Source organism: Salvelinus namaycush, chromosome 6 (genome assembly GCF_016432855.1).
Source record: "Salvelinus namaycush isolate Seneca chromosome 6, SaNama_1.0, whole genome shotgun sequence".
Classification (NCBI taxonomy): domain Eukaryota; kingdom Metazoa; phylum Chordata; class Actinopteri; order Salmoniformes; family Salmonidae; genus Salvelinus; species Salvelinus namaycush.
The window spans coordinates 46,564,036-46,576,388 of record NC_052312.1 but is presented as its reverse complement, the minus strand read 5'-3'; the positions used below and the strand labels follow the sequence as shown (position 1 = coordinate 46,576,388).

Genomic DNA, 12,353 nt, shown 5'->3' with positions numbered 1-12,353 from the left:
AAACAGATCTGGGACCAGGCTAGCCTTTGTTTGAATATCAGGCACTTAGTTCAAACAGATCTGGGACCAGGCTAGCCCTTGTTTGAATATCAGGCACTTAGTTCAAACAGATCTGGGACCAGGCTAGCCCTTGTTTGAATATCAGGCACTTAGTTCAAACAGATCTGGGACCAGGCTAGCCCTTGTTTGAATATCAGGCACTTAGTTCAAACAGATCTGGGACCAGGCTAGCCCTTGTTTGAATATCAGGCACTTAGTTCAAACAGATCTGGGACCAGGCTAGCCCTTCTTTGAATATCAGGCACTTAGTTCAAACAGATCTGGGACCAGGCTAGCCCTTGTTTGAATATCAGGCACTTAGTTCAAACATATCTGGGACCAGGCTAACCCTTGTTTGAATATCAGGCAGTTAGTTCAAACAGATCTGGGACCAGGCTAGCCCTTGTTTGAATATCAGGCACTTAGTTCAAACAGATCTGGGACCAGGCTAACCCTTGTTTGAATATCAGGCAGTTAGTTCAAACAGATCTGGGACCAGGCTAACCCTTGTTTGAATATCAGGCAGTTAGTTCAAACAGATCTGGGACCAGGCTAGCCCTTGTTTGAATATCAGGCACTTAGTTCAAACAGATCTGGGACCAGGCTAACCCTTGTTTGAATATCAGGCACTTAGTTCAAACAGATCTGGGACCAGGCTAACCCTTGTTTGAATATCAGGCAGTTAGTTCAAACAGATCTGGGACCAGGCTAGCCCTTGTTTGAATATCAGGCACTTAGTTCAAACAGATCTGGGACCAGGCTAACCCTTGTTTGAATATCAGGCAGTTAGTTCAAACAGATCTGGGACCAGGCTAACCCTTGTTTGAATATCAGGCAGTTAGTTCAAACAGATCTGGGACCAGGCTAGCCCTTGTTTGAATATCAGGCAGTTCGTTCTAACTACTCTCATGACCATTTTAGAACCTGTCTAGAACATGTCAAATTGACAGATTTTTGTCTAATATAACTTTTTTCGTTTCCTCTCTTCTCCTCCATTCCCACCGATCCAGGGCGGCATTTGCCAAGGAGTCAGAGGTGCTGACGGGTAACCTGGGTGACAAGCTGATCCCGCAGAACGAGATCCTGCGTGACGTGAGCGACCTGAAGGCCCTGGCCAACCTGCAGGAGAGCATGGAGTGGCTGGCCTCCAGACTCAAAGGCTTCTTCATCAACCTGCCCCACGCCGCCAGTGAGTATACACACGCACGCACGCACGCACGCACGCACGCACGCACGCACGCACGCACGCACGCACGCACGCACGCACGCACACACACACACACACACACGCAGAGCCAGGTGCGCGCGCGCAGAAGGGCAATAGTAAAGGGCTTACATGTGTTACATATATATATACTGTATGTTACAGGAGAAGGTCAATTTGGGAAATATATACGTTCCCCGTAACAAATTTGAAACAGGAAAGGAGCCAGCATATATTACAAGTTAAATCAGTTTACAGACAGTGAGCTGGTATGGGTCATATCAGGACAATTTATCTGGGAATAAATCAAGGAGGCAGGCGCACGCACAGAGGCAGGCGCACGCACAGAGGCAGGCGCACGCACAGAGGCAGGCGCACGCACAGAGGCAGGCGCACGCACAGAGGCAGGCGCACGCACAGAGGCAGGCGCACGCACAGAGGCAGGCGCACGCACAGAGGCAGGCGCACGCACAGAGGCAGGCGCACGCACAGAGGCAGGCGCACGCACAGAGGCAGGCGCACGCACAGAGGCAGGCGCACGCACAGAGGCAGGCGCACGCACAGAGGCAGGCGCACGCACAGAGGCAGGCGCACGCACAGAGGCAGGCGCACGCACAGAGGCAGGCGCACGCACAGAGGCAGGCGCACGCACAGAGGCAGGCGCACGCACAGAGGCAGGCGCGCACAGAGGCAGGGGCACACACCTTATGGCTTGCATTCATGCAGGGTTGGTGGGATGTGCGTGAGGAGGGTGCGGGGGGGAGGTGTGTGTGTGTGGACTGAAGGGCTGCTTGTTCAACACCTGTCCTACACAGCCAATGAATGAACAGTATACAACACAAGCAGAGGTTCCATAATGCTAACATGGACTGTGCAACGTCTGTTCTAATGACTGTACATACTGCCACTAGTATACACATCCACTCCCAATGGCATGTATATGTACACACACTGTAGTCTGACACCTGAACAGTCATGATTAGTAGCTGAAGTTATTTATTCTCTCAGTCTCACACACACACACACACACACACACACACACACACACACACACACACACACACACACACACACACACACACACACACACACACACACACACACACACACACACACACAGCAGTAGTTTTCCTCTCTGTCATGAAGAGTTTGTCTGAGTGAATTACCACCGTCTAATTAGAGCCAGGTAGGAGGGCTTCCAGACACAAACACCACTTTATACACGCTCTAATTAGCCCTGGAAGTGTGTGTGGTTGGTTTCAGAACTGTCAAAGACCTTTTACTCACTGTCTTTACAGAGACCTCATTTATCAGTGATAATGGCTGTGTGTTCCATTGTCATCATCAGAACACACACACACACACACACACACACACACACACACACACACACACACACACACACACACACACACACACACACACACACACACACACACACACACACACACGTAGAAAGGACACAGCCCATCTTAAACTCAGTGTTGTGATCACCTGTTCCAGAGCATGAAAGTGACTTCTTCCTCTGTTGCGTCCCATGTCACCTCCTTAATTTTACACCTATAAAAGTTCCAATTTCCTCTGTGAACTTCCCTTTTCTGAACGACTTAAATGAGGGATTTTCTTTCTATTGTTTTTTTTGGGGGGGGGGGAGACAGTGGGAGCGCTATTCATTCCTCCTCGGCAGCTCAGATAAGAATTCAATAAGAGAACGGGCGGCAAACGTGGCATAATTATCATTAATTCTGCCGAGTGGCATTAATGGAGTGTGTTTTATCGTGGCGGGACAGCCACAGTATTGTTCATTATTTAGTGTTTGCCTAGGTTGATGGGGCTCGGCGCGGGGCGGCGGAGGGAGAGAAAAAAAACTCCCTTCTTCTTATCTCTCCGTTTCCCCCTTCTTCCCTAAATTGGATTTCATATTACAGAGCCAGTCAGGTATGGACAAGTCATTTTCTTTCTCTTGTCTTCCTCGACTCGTACACGTTTTCTTCTCTCTCTGCGGTGTGATGGCCGTGCTAGATGAAGGAGTCTTTCAGTCGGGCCGGCTGTCCTTTGGAGTGTGGCGAGGTCCTGTACCACCCGTGTTCCTCCACGGTAGTGGAACGAATGAACGACCTTGAGACAGACAGGACCAGAGTCATAGAGTTTAGTCATTGAGGTTTCTACCTTAAAGCATTACGATGCATAAAGTGTTTACGTGAAACCACATCACTTGATTGATTGATTTAATGTATTGGATAATTAACTATCAACATTACATGCATTAAACACCAAGCTTATTTCTGTTGTTCTCCTCATTCTCTGATAGGGCTGTTTCAGGCAGGAAGTGTGGGACTGCGGTGTCATTGTCCTTCCTGTGTTTTTCAGTTGGAGCGTTGTTTAAAAGAGGAGGGCAGAGCACTATGGAGTGATATTAGTGCCAACAGATGTATTCTGAATTGAATCATATTAAGAGCCATAACTGTTGGACTAACATGGGACCGGCGTAAGCAGAGTTAATGTGTGATCTGTGAACCTCCATATACAGCTGGTACAGCACGCTGATGCTCTGCTATACTGGCTACATTAGAGCTGACTGTTAATCTATCAGCCAAGTTATTTACACAACCAACATCGGCCCCCCAAAGGAGTGGCGCTGCATCTCAGTGCTAGAGGCATCACTACAGACCCTGGTTCGTTTCCAGGCTGTATCACAACCGACCGTGATTGGGAGTCAGATAGGGCGGCGCACAGTTGGCCCAGTGTTGTCTGGGTTTGGCCGGGGTAGGCCGTCATTGTAAATAATAATTTGTTCTTAACTGACTAACTAACTGAGTTAAGTAAAGGTTAAATATAACATGTAAACGGACAATGCCCAGCCTCGTATGCAGGAGGTAGATCGACCCAGAGAAATCACTCTAAGATGGACATTTCCTATAATCACCTCCCAATGTCTGTGGCTGGGCTGCATCTGTAAAACACACACACACACACACACACACACACACACACACACACACACACACACACACACACACACACACACACACACACACACACACACACACACACACACACACACACACACACACACACACACACACACACACACACACACACACACACACACACAGAGAGAGAGAGACACACACACACACAGAGAGAGAGACACACACACACACAGAGAGAGAGACACACACACACACAGAGAGAGAGACACACACACACACAGAGAGAGAGACACACACACACACAGAGAGAGAGACACACACAACACACAGAGAGAGAGACACACACAACACACACACAGAGAGAGACACACACAGAGGCAGGGATAAGGCAGGGAGAAGATTAGCATGATAAATACACACTGCCTCTGTCAAGACGCTGCTGAATCTTAATTTAATCTTAATTTGATTAAACAATCGTGTGTGCATGGTGTGTGTTTGATATGACAGAGAGACAGCGGTCATCCAGTGTGTGTGTGTGTGTGTACTCTAATGGTGATTGGCCGTGAGGGTGGCAAGGGCGAGGGTCTTATCGCCCATCTGGGCGCCGCTCTGGACGCCTAATCCTCTCAGACAATATTTACCTGAGTTGACACACACACAACACACAACACGCACACTGAGGGCACCTGCCGACGTGATAGCCGCTTTCTGTTGAGAACAGCTGTATGTGTAGGTTTCTAAAAACTGGATCTGTCTCTGTCTGTCTGTCTGTCTGTCTGTCTGTCTGTCTGTCTGTCTAGCTGTCTAGCTGTCTGTCTGTTGAGCTGTCTGTCTGTTGAGCTGTCTGTCTGTCTGTCTGTCTAGCTATCTGTCTGTCTGTCTAGCTATCTGTCTGTCTGTCTAGCTATCTGTCTGTCTGTCTGTCTAGCTATCTGTCTGTCTGTCTGTCTAGCTGTCTGTCTGTCTCGCTATCTGTCTGTCTGTCTGTCTAGCTGTCTGTCTGTCTAGCTATCTGTCTCTCTGTCTGTCTGTCTAGCTATCTGTCTGTCTGTCTGTCTAGCTATCTGTCTGTCTGTCTGTCTAGCTGTCTGTCTGTCTCGCTATCTGTCTGTCTGTCTGTCTAGATGTCTGTCTGTCTAGCTATCTGTCTCTCTGTCTGTCTGTCTAGCTGTCTGTCTGCTGTCTGTCTAGCTGTCTGTCTGTCGAGCTGTCTGTCTGTCTAGCTATCTGTCTGTCTAGTTATCTTTCTGTCTGGCTATCTGTCTGTGGCTATCTGTCTGTCTGGCTATCTGTCTGTCTAGCTATATGTATGTCTGGCTGTCATGTCTGTCTGTCTATCATGTCTGTCTGACTGTCATGTATGTCTGTCTGACTGTCATGTCTGTCTGTCTGACTGTCTGTCTGGCTATCTGTCTGTCTGTCTGACTGACATGTCTGTCTGACTGTCATGTCTGTCTGGCTGTCATGTCTGTCTGGCTGTCATGTCTGTCTGACTGTCATGTCTGTCTGACTGTCATGTCTGTCTGACTGTCATGTCTTTCATGTCTGTCTGACTGTCATGTCTTTCATGTATGTCTGGCTGTCATCTCTGTCTTGGCTGTCATGTCTGTCTTGGCTGTCATTTCTGTCTTGGCTGTCATGTCATGTGTTTTAATGTTTCATTCATCTGTTTGTGTGAGTGAGTGTTTTATTTTTTATATAAATTGGGTGGTTCGAGCCCTGACTGCTGATTGGCTGACAGCTGTGGTATATTTAAGCAAAAAGCGTGAGGGGGGGTGTGGTATGTCCAATATACCACGGCTAAGGGCTGTTCTTAAGCATGACGCAATGTGGAGTGCCGGGATACATTGGCCATATATCACAAACCCCTGAGGTGCCTTATTGCTATTATGAACTGGTTACCAACGTAATTAGAGCAGTAAAAATAAATGTTATGTCATACCCGTGGTATACGCCCTATTATAAACTGGGTGGTTTGAGCCCTGGAGGCTGATTGGCTGACAGCTGTGGTATATCAGTCCTTATACCACGGGAATGACAAAACATTAATTTTTTTACTGCTCTAATTGGGGGGTTTGTGTTATATGGCCATTATACCACGGCTAAGGGCTGTGTCCAGACACTCTGCAATGTGTTGTGCTGAAGAACAGCCCTTAGCCGTGGTATAATGGCCATATACCACACCTCCTCCTGCCTTATGGATTAACTATGTTATGTCTATACATGTGCATCTTTATTTCTTCAATAGCTGCGTTCAGTGGGCAGTTGATGGTGATTATTTTATAACAGGCCGACTGTAGTCTTTGCTCCAGTGTGTCTCGTGTGTGTGTGTCTCGTGTGTGTGTGTCTCGTGTGTGTGTGTGTGTGTGTGTGTGTGTGCCTTTGTGTGTGTGTGTGCCTTTGTGTGTGTGTGTGCCTGCGTGTGTGTGTGTCTCGTGTGTGTGTGTGTGTGTCTCGTGTGTGTGTGTCTCGTGTGTGTGTGTGTGTGTGCCTGCGTGTGTGTGTGTCTCGTGTGTGCCTGTGTGTGTGTGTGGCGTGTGTGTTCGTGTGTGTGTGTGCCTGCGTGTGTGTGTGCCTGCGTGTGTGTGTGTCTCGTGTGTGTGTGTGTGTGTGTATGTGTGTGTGTGTGTGTGTGTGTGTCTCCAGTGATCTGCAGGTCAGTTTCACGTTTGCGTTAGTTCAAATCGGAGGCAGCCATGCTTCTCCTGCCTTCAAACAGCATGTACTCTAGATCTGCGTCTCAAATGGCACCCTACTCGCTACATCAGAGGTAGATAGTACCCTACTCCCTACATCAGAGGTAGATAGTACCCTACTCCCTACATCAGAGGTAGATAGTACCCTACTCCCTACATCAGAGGTAGATAGCACCCTACTCCCTACATCAGAGGTAGATAGCACCCTACTCCCTACATCAGAGGTAGATAGCACCCTACTCCCTACATCAGAGGTAGAGAGTACCCTACTCCCTACATCAGAGGTAGATAGTACCCTACTCCCTACATCAGAGGTAGATAGTACCCTACTCCCTACATCAGAGGTAGATAGCACCCTACTCCCTACATCAGAGGTAGATAGCACCCTACTCCCTACATCAGAGGTAGATAGCACCCTACTCCCTACATCAGAGGTAGAGAGTACCCTACTCCCTACATCAGAGGTAGATAGTACCCTACTCCCTACATCAGAGGTAGATAGTACCCTACTCCCTACATCAGAGGTAGATAGTACCCTACTCCCTACATCAGAGGTAGATAGTGCCCTACTCCCTACATCAGAGGTAGATAGTACCCTACTCCCTACACCAGAGGTAGATAGTACCCTACTCCCTACATCAGGGGTAGATAGCACCCTACTCCCTACATCAGAGGTAGATAGTACCCTACTCCCTACATCAGAGGTAGATAGTACCCTACTCTCTACATCAGAGGTAGATAGTACCCTACTCCCTACGTCAGAGGTAGATAGTGCCCTACTCCCTACATCAGAGGTAGATAGTGCCCTACTCCCTACGTCAGAGGTAGATAGTGCCCTACTCCCTACGTCAGAGGTAGATAGTGCCCTACTCCCTACATCAGGTGTAGATAGTACCCTACTCCCTACATCAGAGATAGATAGTACCCTACTCCCTACATCAGAGGTAGATAGCACCCTACTCCCTACATCAGGGGTAGATAGTACCCTACTCCCTACATCAGGGGTAGATAGTACCCTACTCCCTACACCAGAGGTAGATAGTACCCTACTCCCTACACCAGAGGTAGATAGTACCCTACTCCCTACATCAGAGGTAGATAGTACCCTACTCCCTACATCAGAGGTAGATAGTACCCTACTCCCTACATCAGAGGTAGATAGTACCCTACTCCCTACACCAGAGGTAGATAGTACCCTACTCCCTACATCAGGGGTAGATAGCACCCTACTCCCTACATCAGAGGTAGATAGTACCCTACTCCCTACATCAGAGGTAGATAGTACCCTACTCTCTACGTCAGAGGTAGATAGTACCCTACTCCCTACGTCAGAGGTAGATAGTGCCCTACTCCCTACGTCAGAGGTAGATAGTGCCCTACTCCCTACATCAGGTGTAGATAGTACCCTACTCCCTACATCAGAGATAGATAGTACCCTACTCCCTACATCAGAGGTAGATAGCACCCTACTCCCTACATCAGGGGTAGATAGTACCCTACTCCCTACATCAGGGGTAGATAGTACCCTACTCCCTACACCAGAGGTAGATAGTACCCTACTCCCTACACCAGAGGTAGATAGTACCCTACTCCCTACACCAGAGGTAGATAGTACCCTACTCCCTACACCAGAGGTAGATAGTACCCTACTCCCTACATCAGAGGTAGATAGTACCCTACTCCCTACATCAGAGGTAGATAGTACCCTACTCCCTACATCAGAGGTAGATAGTACCCTACTCCCTACATCAGGGGTAGATAGTACCCTACTCTCTACGTCAGAGGTAGATAGTACCCTACTCCCTACGTCAGAGGTAGATAGTGCCCTACTCCCTACATCAGAGGTAGATAGTACCCTACTCCCTACATCAGGGGTAGATAGTACCCTACTCCCTACATCAGAGGTAGATAGCACCCTACTCCCTACATCAGGGGTAGATAGCACCCTACTCCCTACATCAGGGGTAGATAGTACCCTACTCCCTACATCAGGGGTAGATAGTACCCTACTCCCTACATCAGAGGTAGATAGTACCCTACTCCCTACATCAGGGGTAGATAGCACCCTACTCCCTACATCAGGGGTAGATAGCACCCTACTCCCTACATCAGGGGTAGATAGCACCCTACTCCCTACATCAGGGGTAGATAGCACCCTACTCCCTACATCAGAGGTAGATAGTACCCTACTCCCTACACCAGAGGTAGATAGTACCCTACTCCCTACATCAGAGGTAGATAGTACCCTACTCCCTACATCAGAGGTAGATAGCACCCTACTCCCTACACCAGAGGTAGATAGTACCCTACTCCCTACATCAGAGGTAGATAGTACCCTACTCCCTACATCAGGGGTAGATAGTACCCTACTCCCTACATCAGAGGTAGATAGCACCCTACTCCCTACATCAGGGGTAGATAGTACCCTACTCCCTACATCAGGGGTAGATAGTACCCTACTCCCTACATCAGAGGTAGATAGCACCCTACTCCCTACATCAGAGGTAGATAGTACCCTACTCCCTACATCAGAGGTAGATAGTACCCTACTCCCTACATCAGAGGTAGATAGTACCCTACTCCCTACACCAGAGGTAGATAGTACCCTACTCCCTACATCAGGGGTAGATAGCACCCTACTCCCTACATCAGAGGTAGATAGTACCCTACTCCCTACGTCAGAGGTAGATAGTACCCTACTCTCTACGTCAGAGGTAGATAGTACCCTACTCCCTACGTCAGAGGTAGATAGTGCCCTACTCCCTACGTCAGAGGTAGATAGTGCCCTACTCCCTACATCAGGTGTAGATAGTACCCTACTCCCTACATCAGAGATAGATAGTACCCTACTCCCTACATCAGAGGTAGATAGCACCCTACTCCCTACATCAGGGGTAGATAGTACCCTACTCCCTACATCAGGGGTAGATAGTACCCTACTCCCTACACCAGAGGTAGATAGTACCCTACTCCCTACACCAGAGGTAGATAGTACCCTACTCCCTACACCAGAGGTAGATAGTACCCTACTCCCTACATCAGAGGTAGATAGTACCCTACTCCCTACATCAGAGGTAGATAGTACCCTACTCCCTACATCAGAGGTAGATAGTACCCTACTCCCTACATCAGGGGTAGATAGTACCCTACTCTCTACGTCAGAGGTAGATAGTACCCTACTCCCTACGTCAGAGGTAGATAGTGCCCTACTCCCTACATCAGAGGTAGATAGTACCCTACTCCCTACATCAGGGGTAGATAGTACCCTACTCCCTACATCAGAGGTAGATAGCACCCTACTCCCTACATCAGGGGTAGATAGCACCCTACTCCCTACATCAGGGGTAGATAGTACCCTACTCCCTACATCAGGGGTAGATAGTACCCTACTCCCTACATCAGAGGTAGATAGTACCCTACTCCCTACATCAGGGGTAGATAGCACCCTACTCCCTACATCAGGGGTAGATAGCACCCTACTCCCTACATCAGGGGTAGATAGCACCCTACTCCCTACATCAGGGGTAGATAGCACCCTACTCCCTACATCAGAGGTAGATAGTACCCTACTCCCTACACCAGAGGTAGATAGTACCCTACTCCCTACATCAGAGGTAGATAGTACCCTACTCCCTACATCAGAGGTAGATAGCACCCTACTCCCTACACCAGAGGTAGATAGTACCCTACTCCCTACATCAGAGGTAGATAGTACCCTACTCCCTACATCAGGGGTAGATAGTACCCTACTCCCTACATCAGAGGTAGATAGCACCCTACTCCCTACATCAGGGGTAGATAGTACCCTACTCCCTACATCAGGGGTAGATAGTACCCTACTCCCTACATCAGAGGTAGATAGCACCCTACTCCCTACATCAGAGGTAGATAGTACCCTACTCCCTACATCAGGGGTAGATAGTACCCTACTCCCTACATCAGAGGTAGATAGCACCCTACTCCCTACATCAGAGGTAGATAGTACCCTACTCCCTACATCAGAGGTAGATAGCACCCTACTCCCTACATCAGAGGTAGATAGTACCCTACTCCCTACATCAGAGGTAGATAGTACCCTACTCCCTACATCAGAGGTAGATAGTACCCTACTCCCTACATCAGAGGTAGATAGCACCCTACTCCCTACATCAGGGGTAGATAGCACCCTACTCCCTACATCAGGGGTAGATAGCACCCTACTCCCTACATCAGGGGTAGATAGCACCCTACTCCCTACACCAGAGGTAGATAGCACCCTACTCCCTACATCAGGGGTAGATAGCACCCTACTCCCTACATCAGAGGTAGATAGCACCCTACTCCCTACATCAGAGGTAGATAGTACCCTACTCCCTACATCAGGGGTAGATAGCACCCTACTCCCTACATCAGGGGTAGATGGTACCCTACTCCCTACATCAGGGGTAGATAGCACCCTACTCCCTACATCAGGGGTAGATAGCACCCTACTCCCTACATCAGGGGTAGATAGCACCCTACTCCCTACATCAGAGGTAGATAGTACCCTACTCCCTACATCAGAGGTAGATAGCACCCTACTCCCTACATCAGAGGTAGATAGTACCCTACTCCCTACATCAGAGGTAGATAGCACCCTACTCCTTACATCAGGGTTAGATAGCACCCTACTCCCTACATCAGGGGTAGATAGTACCCTACTCCCTACATCAGAGGTAGATAGTACCCTACTCCCTACATCAGAGGTAGATAGTACCCTACTCCCTACATCAGAGGTAGATAGCACCCTACTCCCTACATCAGAGGTAGATAGCACCCTACTCCCTACATCAGAGGTAGATAGTACCCTACTCCCTACATCAGAGGTAGATAGTACCCTACTCCCTACATCAGAGGTAGATAGTACCCTACTCCCTACATCAGAGGTAGATAGTACCCTACTCCCTACATCAGAGGTAGATAGTACCCTACTCCCTACATCAGAGGTAGATAGTACCCTACTCCCTACATCAGAGGTAGATAGTACCCTACATCAGAGGTAGATAGTACCCTACTCCCTACATCAGGGGTAGATAGCACCCTACTCCCTACATCAGGGGTAGATAGTACCCTACTCCCTACATCAGAGGTAGATAGTACCCTACTCCCTACGTCAGAGGTAGATAGTACCCTACTCCCTACGTCAGAGGTAGATAGCACCCTACTCCCTACGTCAGGGGTAGATAGCACCCTACTCCCTACGTCAGAGGTAGATAGTACCCTACTCCCTACGTCAGAGGTAGATAGTACCCTACTCCCTACGTCAGAGGTAGATAACACCCTACTCCCTACATCAGAGGTAGATAGCACCCTACTCCCTACATCAGAGGTAGATAGTACCCTACTCCCTACATCAGAGGTAGATAGTACCCTACTCTCTACGTCAGAGGTAGATAGTACCCTACTCCCTACGTCAGAGGTAGATAGTGCCCTACTCCCTACGTCAGAGGTAGATAGTGCCCT

At 48.7% G+C, this 12,353-nt stretch overlaps 1 protein-coding gene across 1 annotated transcript in view; it reads left to right on the top strand.

Annotated features, from left to right (window-relative positions):
* The window catches only part of exoc4 (exocyst complex component 4), a 243,105-nt gene that overhangs the window by 202,046 nt on the left and 28,706 nt on the right, over positions 1-12,353 (top strand). The window contains exon 14 of the mRNA XM_038996740.1: positions 1,050-1,228. Within this exon, the coding sequence (XP_038852668.1) occupies positions 1,050-1,228 (179 nt within the window). The remainder of the gene's footprint in view (positions 1-1,049; positions 1,229-12,353) is intronic.